General features: G+C 42.3%; 1 protein-coding gene and 1 long non-coding RNA gene across 3 annotated transcripts in view; one reads left to right on the top strand and one right to left on the bottom strand.

Annotated features, from left to right (window-relative positions):
* LOC115472925 (store-operated calcium entry regulator STIMATE-like) overlaps nucleotides 1-23,859 on the top strand; it is a 123,966-nt gene that overhangs the window by 57,049 nt on the left and 43,058 nt on the right. The window contains exons 3-4 of one of the 2 annotated variants that reach the window (XM_030207452.1): nucleotides 8,815-8,910; nucleotides 15,539-15,660. In XM_030207452.1, coding sequence (XP_030063312.1) covers nucleotides 8,815-8,910; nucleotides 15,539-15,660 — 218 coding nt within the window. The remainder of the gene's footprint in view (nucleotides 1-8,814; nucleotides 8,911-15,538; nucleotides 15,661-23,859) is intronic. The other variant, XM_030207453.1, reaches the window with a different exon arrangement.
* LOC115472931 lies at nucleotides 636-23,317 on the bottom strand. Its single transcript, XR_003942579.1, has 3 exons — nucleotides 23,305-23,317; nucleotides 4,037-4,041; nucleotides 636-715 (listed from the first exon to the last, which is right to left on the bottom strand). It is a non-coding gene; the product is annotated as an uncharacterized LOC115472931 (long non-coding RNA).

Genomic DNA, 23,859 nt, shown 5'->3' on the forward strand with positions numbered 1-23,859 from the left:
CGCACTTTTTCCCACTCATGGCAGGCTCAATGCGGCAGGCAGTGGAGGGTTAAGTGACTTGCCTGGGCCGGGAATCGAATTCAGTTCCTCAGTTCCCCAGGACCAAAGTCCACCACCCTAACCACTAGGCCACTCCTCCACTTTGGGCTTTCCAGTGCCCCCAGAACCTTCTTCAAGGGTCATGGTGGTGGTAGTGGTTTTCCTTCAGCACAAAATCATCAGGGTTCACCCATACTGGGATGACTGGTTGATCAGTGCCTCCTCCTCCTCCCAGGAGAGTATTTTGGCGATGACCCAGGTAATTGCTGCCCTCCAGAAATTGGGTTGGGTCATCAGCCTACCCAAGAGTCATCTGGTTCCTTCCCAGTGTCTGGCATACTTAGGGGTCTGCTTTGATACCCTGCAAGGGAAAGTTGTCATGAAACGCCCAGTCACCTGCCTAGGGTTACCCTGTGGCCACTTAGAGGGTCTATCCCCAGCACAGCTCAGGTCAGCCTGCACCTGCCACTTGTGCTCTACACTAGCACTTTCCTCCCACCAACTGGGTCACAACCACCTCTGGGTGAGTCTCCTGCTCTCAAATTAACCCCAGTGATTTCTAAGGTTACCAGTGGTTCCACAGTTCCCAGAAAAAACACTCACAGACCCAACACACAAACCACCAGGATTCTTTATCAGACCAGATAGGCAGAACGAACAAAGAAATGTGTTTATTCTTACACTGGAGCAATGCACAAAAAAAATGTACAATTAGCATAAAATAACATGTAACTGAAATACGGATCAATTATAACACTAACTAAACATCTGTATACTGTATAAACAGTACCTGGGAAGGTCAGGACATGTTCACAGAGCCTCAGCAAAGAGATCTGTCTCCCTTCCTGGCTAGGACTGAAGCAACAGTCAGCATCTGATGGGTAATTTTCAAAACTCCAGGCCAGTCGGAACCCAGAACAGTCAAGTTTCAAATAAAAACTGGTTACATCACTACAGGCACTTCCTATTATCTGTGTACCAAATAAAGAAAGATTTTAGCATTCCTTCAGGAAGGTTTAAGAAGGATCTTCCATATAACACCTTGGGTGCAGGTGTTGGTGGCATTGGTTTGCTTCAGAGGGCACCTTCTTCATTCCTCCTTGGTGGCTTACCCAGACATCGTTCATTTCCTGAAGGAGATAGTCCACCTCAAACCCTCCACTGTGCTCTCCTTACCAAGACTGGAGTCTTAACTTGGTTTTGAGAGCCTGCAATAGGCCCTTTTTGAGCCACTTCAGAAGGTGAGAATTAAAGACCTCTAAGTCTTTCTTTTTGGTCACAATCTCTTCAGCCAAGAAGATATTGGAGTTGCAAGCCTTCTCTTGTAGGGATCCCTTTCTCCATTTTACAGAGGCTGTCCATCAGGATGGTTCTGTCCTTGCTGCCCAAGGTGGTGTCCCCTTTCATTTGAACCAACTGGTTTTCCTGCCTGCTTTTCATCATGGGGACTATGATAAGGACTTCCATCTCTCCTTGATCAAGATGTATGCCATGTTCTCTGATATTTAGAGGTCACCAGTGAGTTTTGCTGGCCCGATCATCTTTCTGTGCAGTTCTCAGGCTTGAACAGGGGTGTGGTGACTTTTATGGCCACTATTGTGCGTTGGCTTAAGGAAACCATTTCTTCTGCTCATGTTCTTTTGGGATTTCTCTGCAGGCGCTCATCATGCAGGCAGTCTACACGTCTTGGGCGGAATTGTCCGTCTTTTCTCTCAAAGAAATCTGTTGGCCAGTTGAATGCTTCCTTCAAGGCATTGGTCTTTTTGGCCATGGTTTCTGTCTTTCACCCTTGAGGACTGCTTTAGGGACTCATCTGTTGCTGAATATAATGGAAGGAAAGGTTATATCTTGGCTAATAATTTTCTTTCTTTTAACAGCAAACAGATGAGTTCGGTTTTCCCATGCTGTCATATTTTCTCTGTTTAGATTGTTTCTTCGTGTTTAGATTTTGGGTTTATGATTATTTTCGAGCTTGTTATGGAGAAGGATCAGTTGATTGTTCTGGGTTTCTCTTGCTGCTTGGCTGGCTGAGGCAATGCCTGTCCTCTATATAGCAGAGTTTAGCTCTTATCCTCTATCTGCACCTGCTGGTAGACAAACATAATCTGTTGCTATTAAAGGAAATAAAATGATCAGGCAAGGCATAATTTTTCAGCGTAGAACAGGCTCCCAGATCCAGCTCCAATACCTTACATGTTCAAATGCATTAAATTTACACCTTCTCCAAAGGTAGTGCAAATATATGCATCTACTTTGTGTGTGTATCTACATGTGCTTTATTAATTTATAGCCTGCCTTTATCCAAGGTGGGTTACAACATATTTTATAAAATATATCTTACATTGCAACTCTTATCTCCATTCTGCCCAAATTATGTCCCAGGAATGCTTACGTACAGATCACATAAGAAGGCCCATATTTTCTGTGTGTATACTCATTATACATATAGGTAGTAACATTATTTTATAAAAGCTTTTTTTTCTGCATGTTAAACGGACACCAATTTGTAACTAGATGTTGCATTTGGCATATTTTCGCATGATGGTATGGGAGAAGTGTTACATTTTTGGTTAGGTCATCCTGGTAGCCTTCGTTTTGCTTTAAAACTGACATTTGATGGTAAAGCTCTGGGATATCATTCAAAAAGAAACCTCGCCAGTGGGCCACAGAGTTTTGAGGTAGCACTTGTACTTGATGACAATAATGTTGATCTGCACTCTAGGTTCTTCCGAGCTACAGGAAGTATCTCAGATGCCGGGTGGGACAAAGTCATTACCAGTACTGTGTTTGGCCGTTTAGCCTTGCACCGGCTCCCAGGATGTTCACAAAGTGTCTAGCAGTAGTTGAGACATTGTTCTGCAGACTTGGAGTCTATATGTTGCCCTACCTGGGTGAGTGGTGATTCAAGAACACATCGAGGAAGGTGTTCAGCTCCCTGCACAGAAATATTTGAGTGCTGGAACTCCTGCAGTTTCTTATCAACTACTCTGAGCCCCACCTGTGCATTGCAGCCCTTCTGGACATGGTGCAAGCTCAGGCCTTCCTGCCTCGAGCTAGGATGAATGCCCACATTGTCATTGCCACTTAAGTCTGCAGCAGCTGTCAGGTTGCAGCTTGGCAGATGTTGAAGTTGCTATGCTACAAGGCCTCCACAGTACTTGTTATGTGCCTACTCTTCAGAGGCGCCAATGGACCCTAGCTTTCAGTCATTGCAAGTTGAGGAGAACCTAGCAGATATCATCTATCTCCCCAGAGCTGTATGTTGTTAGTCTAATACACATTCCAGACCACTTTGATCCTAGGATTACCATTCCAAATTTCCACAAATGCATCCACTCGGGCCTGGGGAGCCCATGTAGACAGACTTCACACCCATGGGACTTGATCTGCCCGAGAGACAGAGTACCAATTCAACCTCTTGGAACTCAGGGCGATTTGAAATGCTGTGTTTTTAGTTTTTAGAGATCAGCTGTCCAACCAAATTATGCTTACTGTAACAGACAATCAGGCAGCCATGCACCATGTGGACAGGCAGGAAAAAACACCTTGTGTCAGGAAGCAGTCAGAATGTGGACCAGGGTCACCGGCCATGAGATGATGCTCCGAGATGCATACCTGGCAGGGAAGAAGTACAACAGCCTGACAAACAAACTAAGTAGGGTGATACAACCCTACGAGTGGACTCTCAAGGTGGGTGTTGCCTGTCAACTCCTCTGAGAGCAGGACTTTTTCTTGATGAAACATTTTGGCCACTAACCTCACCAACAAAGTACCTCAGTTTTTCTCCAGGCTGGTGGGCTGCCTTTCTCCTGAATTAGGGAGTGAGACTTCTGTATACATTTTATCCGATCCCTCTCATTGGGAAGACCTTGTTCAATCTTGGGCAATGCTTGGGAACCATGATTCTCATCGCTGTGTGCTAGCTGAGACAGATCTAGTGCCCTTTACTTCTGAAGTTTTCCTTTGAAGTGCTGTGGAGATTGGACTGTTTTCCAACCTCATCTCTCGGAACGAGAGGGTCTGTTCTACATTCTACTCCCTGGCCCTTACGGCCTGGATGGTGGGAGAATACACTTTGCCTCCTTGCAGCTGCTTGAGGGTGTCTCCAAGGTCTTGCTGGCTTCCATAAAGCATTTCACCTCCTCTGTTATATTTTCAAACAGAGGAGGTTTGCTGTCTAGTGTGGAGGAAAGGCCCTCCTAATTTCCCTGCACAAAGACTGCTTGAATACCTCTAGCAACTCTCTGGAAATGTGGTTTGAAGACCAACTCTGTAAGAGTTCACCTTAGGACTAGCAGCGCTTATCACTGTCTTGGGGGTAGGTCCATGTCTGTACAGCCTTCTCCTCGTGCAACGTTTCCTGTTGAAAAAGCCCCCTTTCATACCTTCAACTGTGTCGTGGGACCTCCGCATTGTTCTCACACAGCTGACAAGCACCTTTTGAATTCCTAAATTCATGTCATCTGGAGTACCTTACAAGGAAGGTCCCTTTTTTTGTGGTAGTTGCTTCAGCTCTAGTGGCGGGATCCGCCTTAGAAGAAATTTCATCACAACAGGGTAGTTCTTCATATGCAGCCTAAAATCCTTCCTAGAGTGCTAATGGACTTCCATCTTAATCAGTTATACGTCCTGTCAACATTCTGTCCCAAACCTCATGCCCATCTCAGTGAGAATGCAGTCCATGCCGTGGGCTGCTCGTGAGCTTTGACTTTTTACTTGGATAAGACTAAGGCCTCTAGTATCTCTAATCTCCTCCCTTCCATCATATCATCCAAGTCTTTCGACAAGGCTGCCTCTGCTTACAATGCCACTCTCTCCTCTGCCCTGGACACCCTTGCACCATCCATCTCCCGTCCCACAAGGCGTACTAATCCACAGCCCTTGCTGACCCCTTGCATCCGATACCTTCGCTCCTGCGCCCAATCTGCTGAACGCCTCTGGAGGAAATCTCGCACCCATACCAACTTCATTCATTACAAATTCATATTATCCTCCTTCCAGTCCTCCCTATTCCTTGCCAAACAGGACTACTACACCCAATTGACTAATTCTCTCAGCTCCAACCCTTGTCGTCTCTTTGCCACCCTTAACTCCCTCCTCAAAGTGTCCTCCGCTCCCACCCCCCCCCCCCCCTCATTCTCTCCTCAATCACTGGCTGACTACTTCTGCGACAAGGTACAGAAGATCAACCTCAAATTCACTACCAAGCCACCTCTTCCTCATCACCCGTTAACCCACTCCCTCAACCAACCAACCCAGGCCTCCTTCTCCTCTTTTCCTGATATCACCGAGGAGGAAACCGCCCACCTTCTTTCCTCCTCGAAATGCACCACCTGTTCCTCTGACCCCATCCCCACCAACTTACTAAACACCATCTCTCCTACTGTCACCCCCCCCCCCCATCTGTCATATCCTCAACCTCTCTCTCTCCACTGCAACTGTCCCTGACTCCTTCAAGCATGCCGTAGTCACACCACTTCTCAAAAAACCAGCACTAGACCCTACCTGTCCTTCCAACTACCGCCCCATCTCCCTCCTACCCTTCCTCTCCAAGATACTTGAACGCGCCGTTCACAGCCGCTGCCTTGATTTTCTCTCCTCTCATGCCATCCTTGATCCACTTCAATCCGGTTTTCGCCCTCTACACTCGACAGAAACGGCACTCTGTAATGACCTGTTCCTTGCCAAATCCAAAGGTCACTACTCCATCCTCAACCTCCTCGACCTATCCGCCGCTTTTGACACTGTCAATCATAATTTACTTCTTGCTACACTATCCTCATTTGGGTTCCAGGGCTATGTCCTCTCCTGGTTCTCCTCTTATCTCTCCCACCGTACTTTCAGAGTACATTCTCATGGATCTTCCTCCACCCCCATCCCGCTCTCTGTTGGAGTTCCTCAGGGATCTGTCCTTGGACCCCTTCTTTTTTCAATCTACACCTCTTCCCTGGGCTCGCTGATCTCATCTCATGGTTTCCAATATCATCTTTATGCCGACGACACCCAGCTTTATCTCTCCACACCAGACATCACTGCGGAAACCCAGGCCAAAGTATTGGCCTGCTTATCTGACATCGCCGCCTGGATGTCCATCCGCCACCTGAAACCGAACATGGCCAAAACCGAGCTTATTGTCTTTCCACCTAAACCCACTTTTCTCCCTCCACTCTCTATTTCAGTCGACAACACCCTCATCCTCCCCGTCTCATCTGCCCGCAACCTCGGAGTCATCTTCGACTCCTCCCTCTCCTTCTCTGCCCATATCCAGCAGATAGCCAAAACCTGTCGCTTCTTTCTCTATAACATCAGCAAAATTCGCCCCTTCCTCTCCGAGCGCACCACCCGAACTCTCATCCACTCTCTCATCACCTCTCACCTTGACTACTGCAACCTACTCCTCACCGGCCTACCTGTTAACCATCTATCCCCCCTTCAATCCGTTCAGAACTCTGCTGCCCATCTTATCTTCCACCTAGACCGATATGCACATATCACCCCTCTCCTCAAGTCACTTCACTGGCTTCAGATCAGGTACCGCATACAGTTCAAGCTTCTCCTACTAACCTAAAAATGCACTCAATCTGTAGCCCCCCATTACCTCTCTACCCTCATCTCCCCTTAAGCTCCTACCCGTAACCTCCGCTCACAGGACAAATTCCTCCTCTCAGTACCCTTCTCCACCACTGCCAACTCCAGGCTCTGCCCTTTCTGCCTCGCCTCACCCTATGCTTGGAATAAAGTTTGAGGGGCCAGTAGTTTAATTGACAGAGAGATGGAGACCAGACTTGCTGTCATTTTTTAGTTCTCTGAAGTGTAAATAGCTTCCAGTGAAACTGGCAAAAACAGCCAAAATATTTTCAAAGGATCACCTCCCCCACCCAAAAGAAATAAAACTTAGCTGCCTGCACACCTCTAGTATTAATTTCTGGATGAGTCTGGCTCTGTGCCTTGTTCTTTTCTCATTGTGGAAATACTTCAGGATTAAATATGGGATAGTTTGGGCAACGAAAATGATAGCGGGGATGGGACGACTTCCCTAAGAAGAAAGACTAAGGAGGCTAGGGCTTTTCAGCTTGGAGAAAAGACGGCTGAGGGGAGACATGATAGAAGTATATAAAATAATGAGTGGAGTGGAACAGGTGGATGTGAAGCGTCTGTTCATGCGTTCCAAAAATAGTAGGACTAGGGGGCATGCGATGAAACTACAGTGTAGTACATTTAAAACAAATAGGAGAACATTTTTCTTCACCCAGCGCGTAATTAAATTCTGGAATTCGTTGCCAGAGAACGTGGTGAAGGCAGTTAGTTTGGCAGAGTTTTTAAAAAGGGTTTGGACGGTTTCCTAAAGGACAAGTCCATAGATCGCTACTAAATGGACTTGGGAAAAATCCACAATTTCGGGAATAACATGTATAGAATGTTTGTACGTTTGGGAAACTGCCAGGTGCCCTTGACCTGGATTGGCTGCTGTCGGGGACAGGATGCTGGGCTTGATGGGCCTTTGATCTTTTCCCAGTATGGAATTACTTATGTACTTAATCTTATGAAGCATCTTCTGAATGTAAAGCCGGTTTTACACTCAAATCTCTTATAAAACTGCAACAACCCAAGAATTATATGTGGTGACAAAATGTCATGTGGGCTGCATGTACGCATTCCTGAGTGTTGTGTTTTGGGTGGAGCAGGGGTGCAGTTGCATATTTTATAAAATTCAAGATTACATTGCATGTTTCCAAGTTTATTTATTATTTTATATATTTCCGATTGATAGCTACCATCTTGCACCCAGTCATATCTACATGTATACCTAATTTGGAGCAGGTAGAGATCCATGCAAGGGTATTTATTGAATGAGCCTGGTTTTTTGTACAAAGTTGCCCAGGTATCCGTGGCCTTTATAAAATAAGCATCATTTGAGACTTTTCACATAGACGCCATGCTATAAAATTTAGTTCATCTGTGGTCAGACCAGTGAGCAGAGGCCTAACCACTTTGAGTTCAGGCTCACCAAGCAGTGGCACAACTGTTTTGTGACTAGTGGGGCTGCCCAAGATTGTCAGCTGAAGACTCCCAGCTATCTGGCATCTCTTAAGTTTACTCCCCCCCCCCCCCCCCCCCGGTATTTTTTAAAATCCTTCAGTGCTGGACTGACAATGACTCGTATCGGAGACCCTGAGCCTTTCTTCTAACGCAACTGCCTGTTCGTGGGACCATGAAGTTGCATCAGAGCAAATGCTTAGGCTGGCGCAAACAGTGAAGTTAGAGATGCCGGGTCACATGGGGAGCATTGGAGAGATGTTGGGTGGGGTTCCCGTGCCCACCCACTTGGGGCTTAAGCCTACCCAAAATTAGGTATGTGGCTACGCCCCTGGGTCAGACTTAGGTCTGGAATTGACTACAGTTAATCAAATGACTTACAGTTAATCTTGAATAATAGGAAGCATGTTCCGTTAGTCTCCTAATATGAACACAAGTATCAGTGAGTGTGGAGTGAATGCATTTTGACCACTGATAAAGAAGTATGTATGACAATGGTAGGTAGTTCTATGCTATCACCTGTTCATGCATCCTGTATCCTCTATGGTAGGTACCTTATGATGGCAGTGTAACGGAGACTTGAAATCTGTCCACTGAACGAAGATTCAGGCTCCTGCATCCTTCACAGAAATTTCCCGTACACTGTTCTAGATTTGACAATTTCACTCTAGCTCTCCTTTCAATAAGATACAGCTGATATCAAACCTCTTAATGGTTTCTATGTTTTCTTTTCCACAGGTTTTTAGATACTTCCAAACAAGCCATAGGGATGTTGTTCATTCACTTTGCTAATGTCTATTTATCAGGCCTTACAGGAGACGACCCTTGCTCACTGTAAGTACCACATTCCCCCTCAGGTGGGGTATAGTGATTGGGAAGGTGAACATTGCTAGGGTGGAAGGATGATACCTATAACCTTTGTTTAATGTTGGCACAAATGGTGGTTTGCATATGCTGATAACTCCCATATCTATATTTACTTGTCGATATCCCGATTTATTTATTTTTCCGTTTATACTCCGCCTATAAATAAGCGGATCGCAAGCAAACAGTCATAAAAGTAACACAAAAACTTGCTCTTTCTAAGAACATCTGCTGATTCTCTTTAACTGGCTTGTACTACTGAGTTTTTCAGTTTCAGTATGAGAGTCAAAGCAGTATGCTTCCATGCTGGAGGTTGATCATTTCATCACTTGAAAGCAAAAGTGTATGTGCACTTGATGTAAAACAGAGATAATGAGAGATTTTAATGTGCTTATTATAAATCAATAATATATTAAATTTTAATTTTTGAACAGTAACGTAGTCAAAACAAAACAGTTTGGTTTTCCAGGAAGATATTACAGCAATGTACTGAAATATATCTATTTCATTTCACACAAAAATTGCACATGGGACACTTTTTTGCTTTCAGGCATTTATTTGTGTTCTGCTCAGCAGCCAGTCTAAAGAAACGTTGATGAAGGGGTCCTTTTACTAAGAAGTGGTAAAAAGTGGCTTTAAAAAGCCCTTATGCAGGTCTTTCCCATATGCTTAGACCATTTTTAGTGCGGCTGTAACCTATTTTGTAGCTGGTAAGGCCTCACGTGGTATCTGTGCGCTAATTAGTTAGTGTGTGATAACACAGATACACTAATCTATTAGTGCAGGAATGCCCACTGTCCTCCCATGACACACTCCCTCCAAAAATTAGAAAAATGATTTAGCGCGCTGTTAGTTTGCAAGGTTTATTAGTTACCACAGGACACCTGAGCAGTGGCGTTCTTAGGGGGGCTGACACCCGGGGCGGATCGCTGATGTGCCCTGCCCCCCCGGTTGCAGCGCCCCCCCGGAACAGCGTGACGCCCCCCCTCCCCGGCGAAAGAACCCCCCCCCCCCCCCCGGGTGCATGCTGCTGGGGGGGGGGGGTGCCGCGCGCCTGCCGGCTCTTCGTTTTCATGCTCCCTCTGCCCCGGAACAGGAAGTAACCTGTTCCGGGGCAAAGGGAGCATGAAAACGAAGAGCTGACAGGCGCGCGGCACCCCCCCCCAGCGGCGTGCACCCGGGGCAGACCGCCCCCACCGCCCCCCCCTTGGTACGCCACTGCACATGAGTGCATCCTGCAGTACTCTATTTTTTTGTTGCGTTGGGCGCACATTAGCGTTTTAACGCAGTATAGTAGAAGGACCCTTGAGTTAGTTAGTGCTGTGCTATCATCTATTCATACATCCTATGTCCTCTGTAGTAGGTACCTTCAAAACAAACTGGTAATCCACATTTTTTGGATGCCTCTAACCTGAGTGATATCTGTCCTTTCCTTTGGGTCTAAATTGAAAAATCAAACACTGTTAGATTTTTAGAAACAAATTTAGAATATATTTCTAGACGGGCATCTGTCAATGCGATTGTGGTAGTCAAACCTACAGCACAATAGGCCAATTAGTTTGGGGCCTAGGGAGCGATGGGCAGGTAATGGCTTCAGTTAATAGTGCTGAATGTGCTTCCTGTTTCTCTTTTCTTTTCCAAAGAGAGGATGGGAGGAGGGGTGTGTTTTATGGATGATGTCAAAAGTCTTACTGTAGCACTTTATTTCAGCGCTTAGCAAACATTCTGGGTCATGACCCCATTATCATTGCCAAAGGAAGCACGAGATCCCCAGAGGCATGGGATGGTGACATCTCAATGGAGGACCTCCCCAGTTCGCAACCGCAGATACAGTTTGGGAAGCTGTGCTTTATTTTCTTGCTCCGTATAGCCTAAGGTTTATGCACAGTGGTGGTATGCTGGAGTAGCTGCAGACACTAATGTGTTCCACTAGAGCAGTTTTGATAGCCTAATACAGTGGCTTCCATTCCCAAGCATTCTCTATGGCACACCCAGCATGTAGTTCACTTAGTGATGGCATGCCATCACTTTCCCTTCCCTTCCCTCTACCCCCATCCCTCAGCTTTACCACTTTCCCTTTCTTCCCACCTGTTACATTTGCTGTCATCTCTTCCCTTCTTTCATATCTCCTCTGGTATTACTAACTTCCCTCTACAAATCATCCCCAGCAGCCAAAAGAAACTGGGTAAGCATTACTTCTTAGCTGCTGCCACATTCCCTATTGGCTTCTTTCTGATGTTTTTAACTGTGGGATCTCCCATGAATTTGAGACCTAGTGGCAGTGGTGGCTCTACCATTAGACTACATGAGGCAGGAACCTCAGGTGACACTCTTCCTGGTGCGGCATCTCCCCCTTCCTTCCTCCACCTCCTTCTCTGAGTACCTTCTTTTCTCATTTTTCAAAAGGCGGCAGCAGCAGCAATTCCCATACGCTGACACCAGCCTCTTTGATGTAACTTTCTGTTTGCTCGGAGGCGGGCCGCAGTAAAGAAGAGGCTGGTGCCAGCGGCAGGGCAGCATATGGGAATCGCTGCTGCCACCGGCTTTTAGAAAATGGGGGGAAAAAAGGTAAACTCAGGGAAAGGAGGGAGATGCCAGACCATGGCCCCAGGAGGGGGAGGGGCCAGCATCTTGCCTTTCAAAGAAAGCTTCAGAGGGGGAGGAGGAGGCAGCATCAGCAGATGAGATGTGTTGCACATTTGACCCCCTGCTGGTGGGAGGCCATGGCTGAAGACTTTATCAGTAGTGGCTATAACTTCCAGGGCAAAAAGTCTGTGGTAGATGAGGAGTTCCTCTGTGGCACACTAGTTTGGAACTTTTCACACAAGACATGCTACTGAGAGCCAGCTTTCTATATATATTGTCCTGTTTGTCTTCTGCCCTTCCGTTTCTGATCTCTGCATTGGGTCAGTAATTTGAATAATCCTGGTCATGGAACCCCCAGCACTAGCAATAATAGATTTAATTTAAAGTTGATTCCAATGATGAATTAAAATAAAATTGTCCTAATCAAAACATCAAGTGCCAAAACTTTTCAGCGCAGGGAAGACAGTGTGTCAAGAAAAGCCTTCGGACTCCCGAGTTCTGCCACACTGTGACTTCTGGCCCAGTTGATTCATTTCCCTGGTAATGCAGTTACTCTCCCAGTCATGTACCCAGATTTGCCTGGCAAGGCTAAGTGTTTGGCCTCTTTGTATATAAACGTTAGTCAGTTTGTTCTTTAATTATTATTTATGAGAATTTACATTCGTGTTGTGATATTTTGGCTTACACTAATAGTTATTGAGGTTGTTATTTGGGGGTTCAGGGGTATTGAATGGCCTATAAAAAGGAACCACATTGTTAAAAGTAATCGGAAGTCACCATTGTGAGTTTTTAGGATGGCGGGAGGGGGGCAACAGTTTTGTTCTACAATACATTATTTCATTTTCACTTCCTCAGTGGTATAATAGAGAAGGATATAGTCCCCACTTGAAGAGCACCTAGCTAAAACAGTGAGGCAAAATAAAACGATGAAGACAAGCCAATTTCAGAACCAGAGAAACTTTAATACTCAGTGTGAACCACAGATGCTGGTTGATTGTGTATCTAAACTTCCTTGGTTCTGCAATTGATTTGTCGTTTTATTGTTTTATTTTCACCTCCTCATAATTAATAATTTTTAGTTTCAACTTTATTTCTCAAATTCATACCTATAAAATCATCTACTGGCAAAGGTAGAATGTCTTTTAAAACCGTATTTGTAAATAGAAAGTAGGACAATGCTGTGTAACTGCATAGGATTCTTTCCTTTACAACATATGGTGAAGGATGGATTAAAACAACATTGTCAAACTTTTCAAAATCCAATTTAATTTAGTTTGAAGGCATTAGATTACTTTCTGTATCATATGAGGTTATGCATAATATCCAGAGCTTGTGACTTCCAGTCAAGCGCAACCTTTCTCATTTCTAAGACTGCAGTGACACCTGGTGGCAGGTAGGCTAAAACCACTTTCTTAGGAATTACCATTTATTTAAAAGTTCACATTCATGTTTGTTATGATAAATGTTAAACTATTGGCACAACAGAGAGCAATTTAACCCTTTTTTTTTATAAGGTATAGCACATATTTCCTTAGTGCTACTTAATTATTTAAGGGGGGAAGTTTTTTATTTTTATTTTTTGTTACATTTGTACCCCGCGCTTTCCCACTCATGGCAGGCTCAATGCGGCTTACATGGGGCAATGGAAGGTTAAGTGACTTGCCCAGAGTCACAAGGAGCTGCCTGTGCCGGGAATCGAACTCAGTTCCTCAGTTCCCTAGGACCAAAGTCCACCACCCTAACCACTAGGCCACTCCTCCACTATTAAGATGTGTTGTTTTTACTGTTAACCCCAATTATTAGTAATTAGGTCTCATTACACAAAATGGGACATTTGATTAAATAACATTCTTTAATAGTGCCCATGTTGATGATAGCCCCCTTTCCAAATAGTTTGGAGATCACTGCACTCACACTAGCTCATGGCAATTTACATACAATAGACACATTAAATTACATACAAGTGATAAAACATTACATACAAGTGATACAATCTCACATATTGTAACATATCACAGTTCGTTTTACATGTGTAAATGGTAGCATTTCCAGATATATGCGCTAAATTTTAAGTGTTCATTTTTATACATGTAGAAGCTATGGGATGCATATATTTGAATGGTGCATGTTCTAGGCATGTTTTGGGGTGTCCAAAAAAAAAACAAACCAGACACGTATCCATGTATATTTTCAAAAATGTCTCTGTTGACATTTTACTCCTACTTCAAAGCACGTGGGTCAGCTACATGCTTATTTGGACTGGGGTCTCCAACAGTGACTAAGGGAGCAAATGTGTAAAACTGGTACAATTTTTTTTAAGTCATTTCTCTTGGCTCCTCTTGTACATACAGGTGTGTGGAATCTGGCACGTAACACATGTAAGTGGTGGCAAGCGTGCATGCATGTTGCAGTATTGGCATTTGCACATATATTTGCTAGCAGTTACATGTGTAAATCCTTGTGTGATACTAATCGGGGTTTTTTCCCCAGCATATTTCTTTCTGAATTGGCTACTTCCACTGGATGTGCAAGCAATTTCACCTGCATTTCCTGGCATCCTCATGCATATTTTACCAAAGGCACTGCCCCACCCCCAAAGAAATATTCAAAGCTATTTAACTAGTGTATTGGCTCCTAACCGCTGATATTCAGTGACAGATAACCAGTTATCTCTGCTGAATGTTGTCATAGCTGTCTATATTGTGCAATTTATCCAGTTAGGCACCGATATTCAGCCCTGTATTATTTTCTAATGTGCTGACCTGGGTGTCCCAGTTCTGACGTAGAACACCCTATGCAAAGTCAAACGTTTAATCACTCTTGAATGATATGTAGATGTGTTTTTTTTGGAGGTAGAGGGTTTTTTTCCTGGCACATCTTGATTCTTTTTGATGATGCAGTGTTGCTGAAGTATACTGGTAATTTTGTCTTTATTATTAATCATCTTTGGTATTTGTTTTATTTTTGTTCTTAATTTCCATAGTGTGTTGCTTTCTGTCTCATTTTCTAACCTGTTATTCATTGTAGTTCTTTTTTTTTTTTTTTAATGTTTTGTTTTTGATTTGGTGATTGTAAACCACTTTGAGAGATTTCTCACAAGTAGTATATAAAATTTTGAATAAAACTGCGAAACTTTCAATTCATGTGCAAAATGTTCCATCTGGTTATATGGCAACTTAAATAATTACCAGAAAAATAGCAGTATCATATTTAATCATCTGGATAAGCACACAAAATAAATAAATCAAGACATATTAAAACTTGGGACAGTGATGCTAAGAAAAAGGGTCCATAAAAAATCCTGCTTAAATAGCCATGTCCTTATATCTTTCATAAAGTGGATTCAGCCCTTCTAGAACCAGACCTTTCAGTGGAAGCTTTTCCACAGTCCAGATGTCACCGCTGAAAAGGACCATTCTCTAGTCCTTTGCAAACAGGCCTCAGTCTCAGTGAGAACATGCAAAAAATTGTTTTATGATGATCCCAAGCAGCTGTTGGGAGCACAGAATATATAAAAATAACCAATCAGCAAGGTAAATTGGCCTCGACTCATACCTGGCTTTAATAATCATCAGGATCTTAAACTTAGCCAGCAAATCTTGTGAGAGTCGATGTATATTCTTCAGTGTGAGGAAACATGTCCTTAAATCTTAAAACCCATAAGATCCTGGCGTGGCTCTATTATGAATTAATTTTAATTTCTTTTAAAGCTTTGAGAGGTAAACAAATAGCATTGCAGTAATCTGGTCTTGAGATAATTACAGCATGAAGAACCAGATCTGACCAGAGGATAACAGAGAATGCAGTTGGCAGGTTTCTTTCTTTTTTTTTTTTTTTAACAATTAGGAAAAATTGAAGTAATTGTTGGCGCTGCTTTGATAATATTGACATATCTACTGACGTGTTTTAAATGTAGATGTTAATAAAGTAGGGTTAACTTAGCAAGAGCTGCTTCATCTTTTTTTTAATCTTTCTTTCTTAATTGCAACATATGATTTTCTTTTTTTTCCAGGTACCTTATAAATTTCTTGCTGGATGCTACCTTGGGGATGCTCCTCATTTATGCGGGTGTTCGGGCAGTCAGCAGTCTAGTTGAATGGCAGCAGTGGGAATCGCTTCGCTTTGGAGAATATGGTACCCATTTATTGTACATTCTTGAGATGGACTGAACTGGTGACTGAGATGCTGGTTAGAGGTTAACATGCCCAAAATTATTCCCAGCATCACACACACCTCACATGCCTTTAACTACTTTGCAAAACATATCATTTTAATAATATGGATCTTCAGATATAACAACACAGGTACTGTAGAATCAATTTATCTTAAGCAGCAGAGTGTGAATTGTCATTGATCCAAAATAAATTTTCAAGAAATTTTTGTTTAAATAACATTGCAGGAAAAAAATAAAGGAAAAGTCCATAGACCATTATTAAATTGACTTGGGAAAATCCACTGCTTATTTCTGGGATAAGCATCATAAAATGTATTGAGCTTTTCTGGGATCTTGCCAGGTATTTGTGACCTGGATTGGCCACTGTTGGAAACGGGATACTGGGCTTGATGGGCCTTTGGTCTGTCCCAATGTGGCAATACTTATATATTTACGTAGTATGGAGTGAGAAGAACTGAATTGAACCCTTTTCCTGAAAAAGAAAAACAAAACCTGGCCATGTCGGCAGAGGTTCTGACTGTTTTTGAAATTTGAAGCTAAGTAGCTTTGTTTTTCCTGCAATGTTGTTAAAACAAAAAAATCTTGAAACATTATTTTGGATCATTGACGATTCACACTTGATAAGTTGATTCTGCAGTACCTGTGTTGTTATATCTGAAGATCTATATTATCAAAATGATATGTTTTGCAAAGTAGTTAAAGATATGTGAGGTGTGTATGATGCTGAGAATAATTTGAGGCATGTTTTAAGGTCTCCGCACATCAAACTCTTTTGTCCTATCTATTTGATTTATCAGGTAGAGATTAACAGCATGCATAGAAGAACTCCATGACATGTTGGAGCTCAGGAATTCTCAGCCTGGTCTTAAGTGAACCTTCTAGCCAATGTAGGATATCCACAATGAATATACATGAGGGATATACATGCATTGTCTATATTGTGTGCAAATCTCTCTCTTTTGGATTCTGTCATCCCTTTTATCTGTCATATCCTCAATCTTTCACTGTCCACTGTGACTGTTCCTGATGTATGCCATAGTCACACCACTCCTTAAAAAAACCTTCATTGGGCCCTACCTGTCCTTCCAACTATCACTCCATCCCCCCTCCCTTTCCTATCCAAGATACTTGAACGTGCTGTTCACCGTCGTTGCCTTGACTTTCTTTCATCTCAAGCTATTCTTGATCCACTTCAGTCTGGCTTTCGCCCCCTTCATTCAACTGAAACAGCGCTTGCGAAAGTCTCCAATGATCTGTTCCTGGCCAGATCCAAAAGTCTCTATTCTATCCTCATCCTTCTCAATCTATCTTCTGCTTTTGACACTGTTGATCACAGCCTACTCCTTGATACGCTGTCCTCACTTGGATTTCAGGGCTCTGTTCTTTCCTGGTTTTCTTCTTATCTCTCCCAGCATACCTTTAGTGTATACTCTAGTGGATCCTCCTCTACCTCTATCCCACTGTCAGTTGGTGTACCTCAGGGATCTGTCCTGGGACCTCTTCTCTTCTCCATCTATACTTCTTCCCTTGGTACTCTGATCTCATCCCATGGTTTTCAGTTTCATCTTTACGCTCATGACTCCCAGATCTACCTCTCCACACCAGAAATCTCAGCCGAAATCCAGGCCAAAGTATCTGCCTGCCTGTCTGACATTGCTGCCTGGATGTCTTAGCGCCATCTGAAACTAAACATGACCAAGACTGAGCTTCTTACCTTTCCCCCTAAACCAACCTCTCCTCCTCCCCCATTCTCTATTTCTGTGGATAACTCTCTCATCCTTCCTGTCTCATCAGCTCGTAACCTAGGGGTCATCTTCGACTCCTCCCTCTCCTTCTCTGCACATATTCAGCAGACTGCTAAAACCTGTCGTTTCTTTCTCTCTGATATCACCAAAATTCACCCTTTCCTTTCTGAGCACACTAGCAGAACCCTCATCCACACTCTTATCCTCTCTCGCTTAGACTATTGCAACTTTCTTCACACAGACCTCCCACTTAGCCATCTCTCTCCTCCTCAATCTGTTCAAAATTCTGTTGCACGACTAATATTCCGCCAGTGTCGTTATGCTCATATTAGCCCTCTCCTCAAGTTACTTCACTGGCTTTCTATCCGTTTCCGCATACAGTTCAAACTCCTCTTATTGACCTATAAGTGCATTCACTCTGCAGCTCCTCAGTACCTCTCCACTCTTATCTCTCTCTACATTCCTCCCTGGGAACTCCGTTCACTGGGTAAAATTCTCTTATCTGCACCCTTCTCCTCCACCATTAACTCCAGACTCCGTTCCTTTTATCTTGCTGCACCATATGCCTGGAATAGACTTCCTGAGCCAGTATGTCGAGCTCCATTTCTGGCCATCTTCAAATCTAAGCTAAAAGCCCACCTTTTTGATGCTGCTTTTAACTCCTAACCCTTATTCACTTGTTCAGAACCCTTATTTTATCATCCTCACTTTAATATTCCCTTATCTCTTGTTTGTCCTGTTTGTCTGTCCTAATTAGATTGTAAGCTCTGTCGAGCAGGGACTGTCTCTTCATGTTCAAGTGTTCAGCACTGCGTATGTCTAGTAGCGCTATAGAAATGATAAGTAGTAGTAGTAGTGTTTAGAGAGGAAGTCTCCTTGTCTGACCTTAAGACTGAAGGGTTCCTACACATTTGACATTCTTGAAGATATTCAAATAGAGTTTGCCATCAGATGAAAAGTTGTTAGAACAACCACAGACAGTGATTCCAACTTTGAGAAAGCCTTCTCTGTTGATAACATGACCATGATAACAAAGATGAAGATGCAAGTGATGAATTAGACAGCACTACTTCTAATACAAATGATGATAAAGTATTCTTTGCTCTATGAAGTCAAGTGTTTCAGAGAGATTTTCTCTAGATCAATATCCTCAGATCCTGTCAGAAGACAATATTGCAGCTTGGCCTGATTTGAAGGATCTTTTTATCAGACTGAACACTCCTCTTCCTGACCGTGCAGTTGCTGAATATCTTTTCAACTGTGATGGATTAATAATGACTTATAAGCATACTTGCATGAGTGACAGTCATTTTCATAATTATTTTTACTTAAAGCAAAGTGGTTAGAATTGTAGAGCAATAAAGTCGGGATAAAAATGTTAACAGTTGCTACACTCATTGTAGTTGCTAAGTATGTGAGTGTGACTGGCAGTTGGCTACAGGATTTCACAGACGCAGGCAGTTTGCAGTGCAAAATCAAAGGAAACTTTATTGGTAGAAAATAAAATAATACATTCTGTTCCCCTAACACCGACTCTTTCCAATCCAGGTCAGCAATCCCAATAACAGTAATGGAAAATGAAGGCATTCCTTTACCTTTGCAGTCTTCCCTGGGACTCCCCCACTGGTACTGCAGTCCAGCCAACACTTAGGGAGAATTCCTTCACTTGGAGCCGCCCTCCAGAAGATCTCTGAACTCAGGATCTCTCGCCTGGAGACCTCTTGCCCCACAGTTTCTCTACTTTCTCAGGGCATTTAACCTTCCTTCTATCTGAGCCCTGCCTTTCTGAATCAGGACCTGCTTTGTCAGTGTAGCACCACCTGCTTTCAGGCAGCTAAACTGCATCCTCAGCGCCAAGGTGGCTATCCTGCACCTTCAGTGAGGTAGTGTTCTTAGGGACACCTGCCACTGTACTTTTACTTTTTACTCAGGCAATAACATTTTTACTTTCACTTAAATACTTTTTTTAATGTGTTCTTTACTGTACTTTTACTTAAGTATTAAAATATACATTTATTTTTAATTTTACTTAAGTACAGTTGAACAACGCTGGATTCAGCCCAAACAGTTCCAACAGAAACACTCTGATTAGTCATTCTGTTTATTTATGTCTCAGTTTTATATCTGTGTAATAATATTATAACACATAACAATACTATAACTCTCCATTGGCTCATGTACAGACTTAGAGCTCTGTTTACTAACTTATGTTAACTGGTTTGTTCATGTTAATGCCATTTAATACACATTATATAACGCAAGCCTATTTGCTAACTTTGCTTAACTCGCATTAATACTCGTTAACCAATTAATGCAGCTTAGTAAATAGAGCCTTTAGATTGGTAGCCTTTCAGGGTAATACCGTACCTGAATATAATTTGCTTTTATGTACTGTTGGAAAGGTGTGAGCTAAATCAAAATTGTCAATATCAGGGTGGGCAACTACTGTCTTCAAGGACCACAGCCAAGTTGGGTTTTATTTGCACAAGATTGATTTGCATGTGCTGCTTCAATTGTACGCAAATAGATCTCATATACAGTCATTGTGGAAGTCTTGAAAATCCGACTGGGTTGTGGCCCTCAAGGACCCTGGTTGCCCACCCTTGTTCAGTACCAATCTCCCAAGGGTAAGTTTGCTTAGGATAGGCAGAATACACATTTGTAAATAAATATCCTCCTGATTGCTCTGACCCTCATCTGGATGCCTATTATCCCTTGTAAAGGTCTAAGAGCATTCTTGATCTGTAGGAGGTACCTGGCAGATCCCAAAGAGTAGTTGCATTTTTTTTGCTGCTTATTCCCTGGGGTAAGCAGTAGTTTTTCCAAATTTACCTGGCTGTTTGTTGGCTTTTCCTCCAGGAATATGTCCTAACCCTATATCCTGTAGAATAAGCTTTCACAGCTTGATTCTTGGTTTAGTTAAAAAAAAAAAAAAATACTTTGTCCAATTTGTTGTAAATCTGCTTCCTAAAGGTTTAATGGAGTATCACCTAGTCCTAGTACCATTTGAAGGCTTAAATAACCATTTTGTATCAACCTGTGGTACTGCACGCCTTTTAATTTATTCCATAGATGACTAGACTTGCTCCATGTGGTTTGGAGAGGGCAGAAATAAATTTTGCAACTCAGTAAGGCTAAAGGCATAGTGGTCAGTCCCATACATGCTATCTTTTCCAGGACAATGAAACAGATCTGAGCGCATCATCACTCTGTACAGATTATGAAAATGGTGGACACGTAGGTGCCCTGTTATAAAATTGCCCTCTAGGTTTTGCAGGCAAAGTGGGCATCTGTTTTGGCCTCTTTCATAAAGGCACATGTGTCTTCATATTATACTGGCACAGATCCAGCAACAGCAGCGCTACTATTTGTTGTGGCCACATGTTATTGAGTATTTAGATCACAAGCCAGTTTCTGCCCATAACCTCTGTATTAGGATAATTTCTAAATGCAGCCAGTTGTCTAGTCAGTTGTTGACATTCTGCTGTAATAAAAGTTTGGGTGTTCTCTAGGACTTTCCAAAATAAATGTTGCTTCTGCAGGTCCAATAAACTTTTAATTAAATTATAGTAGATTATGAAACCAGCTCCCCTACATTCTGACAGGATAATGGCTCAGACTACACTAATCGTTATCAGGCCGCCTGTGGTGGTGGCTTACAAATAAGGACTGTGCTGTCTAAGGTGCCTGTGAACTAAGCTGTGTTAGGTGTGCAACACAGCTTTAAATGTGTGCTAATTGCCAAAATCCTTTTAGGGGGTTTGGTAGGGTGAGGACTGCATCTTACAGCTAAGGCAGAGGTTGAATCATGTTAGCCTCTAATGTGGCAAATAATGCAGTATAGACCACTGGTCTGTGTTTACTGTATACAGGCAGATCAGAGGGAAGCAACAACACAATAGACTGTGAAATAGTAGAAGTGTAAAGTGCCCGCAGATGGACCCACAAGGCAGAGTCGAAATTCAGCGGAAGCAATTTTATTCAGTGACCTGACACGGCCTTTGTTTTGTCGAATGCCTGCGTCAGGGATCTATCTACATAAAAAATATAGAGTAATACATAAAGGTTAGAACACATAAAAAAAAACAAACATTAAAACGTTAAAAGCATAAGGCATGCATCATGCATACAAACATAAATACCAGATAAAATCGCCGTTTAATATCCCTTCTCATAAGGGTCTTCACTCAATACCATGAAATGAAGATACTATAAAACATGAAATGTCACAACAATAAGGGCCCTGTTTACTAAAGTGTGTTAGTGTTTTTAGCACACCTACACTTACCGTACGCGCTACCCATATAGGCACCTATAGGGATATTGTAGGCACGTACATGGTTAAAGCTTGTTAAAAATGTTAATGCGCCTATAACTCTGCTTAGTAAACAGTGCCCTAAAATTGCAAGGAACAGTGAAAATGTAAAAGTAAAGATAATCGTAACAATAATAAAAATGATAATAGTATTAATCTTACATTATCAGGTCCTTTTATGGATCACAATACAAGTAATGTAGATCTTCTATACAACAAATTGAGAAAATCTATTAAGGCTCTATAAAAAGTCTCAGCAGACACCTTCCCCCTATGCACTAATATCCATATATATCAAAATAACAGAAACTGCCTCTTGAGCAATATTAAACGTCAACCTATTTAACAAACTTTTCAATTAAAATACATAATTACTTTAAAAAAAGGAAGAAAAACTGACTGGTCAGTGCGCACCAACTGCCAATTAATGCTGGAATGCCACACGCAGTAGGAAATTTAAAAAAATAATTTGTCCCAGCGGTATGGGCGCTTGCCAAATCTTAAATTACTGTCTGGGAGCGCGCTAGCCTGGCAATAGTCTCGTTTTAGCGCATGCTGCACGCGCCTTTGTAAAATGGTCCCTAATGCGTGGCCCCTAAACACGTGGCTCATGTGCTAATAAAAATGCAATCATAGTTGCGTGTACAGGGACAGGAAACTTTTGTGACAATATTCCAGCACTATAATTACAGGTCCTAAGACCTAGTAACAACCCCATACAATTCTAACAAACACAAACATGGGCATTCAACTCGTGCAGAAATGCTGATATCCAAAACAATATGTCGGCTATACAACGATAGCCGACAGGATATAGTCTCATCACTAGCGCATGGAAGGCACTTAAATTATCAAATTGATATTGCAAGACAAGGTCTTAAAATAAATTGGCACCACTATGCAGTGAATAATAATAATAAAAAAAAACTTACCAGAAGAAGGAAGGAGAAACTTCTCTTATCTATGGCAAACAAAATGAGCTTCCTGTATTGAAAATGAGACCACATGAACGTGAACATATTTTTATATCTAAACTAAACAAGTTAAAAATCACATTCGGTGGCCACATTGCCATGTTAGTGACAAAACCTGCTAGTCATTTGAAATGCAAACTACAAGCATACTGTAAAGCTCTAAGAATGCAAAAAAAAAAAAAAAAAGTATCAACACATTTTTAAAAAAGGATAGAGCTCCAGGAAGAAACATGCATATATATGATTAAATGTCTGCTGAGGTAATAAAGAACTGCTACCTGTATAAATGGTCAACAGCCTTACTTCAACATGCCAATTGATTATTGATGGCTGCAAAGAAAGCAAAGCTAAATTTATAGTTTATATACTTCATGGAAAAAAGACAATATATGACAACCTTATGTAGACACAATGCTGTTTTATAATACAATGAACATTTATACATGTATGGATCTAAAGATTATCATGCATCTAGACGACTCCCAAAATCCTGAATGTATTATTCATATAAACAAACAAGGAGTGAAATGCAAATGTTGTAACATGAGGAGACATCAGTATTCTAGGTACAAAAATAATGAACTAAATATATCTGCATTTCAAAACATAACAAGTACTCTATGATGAATGGCAGCATGCCAAAGAACATACTGTGATAACTCGTAAACAAAAAAACCCCATTATAATCTGTCACTATTTAAACCATTAGATATCTGAGTGCTGAGTTCAAAAATAACAACCCATTGTCTAAATTACCACCTCTCCAAGAGACAGACAAAATCTTAAAAAAGAAAAATTTTAATTCTGTGATGTGATGTTGTGATTGAAAGACAATTGTCTTACTAAGGGACACTTTACCAAGCTGCGGTAGCGGTGGTGGCCATTTTGCTTTGTGCCAGGGCCCTTTTTACCGCAGTGGGTAAAAAGCCCGAAAAAACACATGGCAGTGCGGTAAGCTTGCACTTACCTCGTGGCCATGCAGGGGGAGCACTTAACCGCCACCTATTGAGGTGGCAATAAGGGCTTACGTGCTACACTTGTGATAACCGGGCAGCGCCAGAAATGCAGCAAGCCTTTAGTAAAAGGGTCCCAGAGTGCAGTAACTACTTGTCTTTTTAATTTATT

This window comes from Microcaecilia unicolor, chromosome 6 (genome assembly GCF_901765095.1).
Source record: "Microcaecilia unicolor chromosome 6, aMicUni1.1, whole genome shotgun sequence".
Classification (NCBI taxonomy): domain Eukaryota; kingdom Metazoa; phylum Chordata; class Amphibia; order Gymnophiona; family Siphonopidae; genus Microcaecilia; species Microcaecilia unicolor.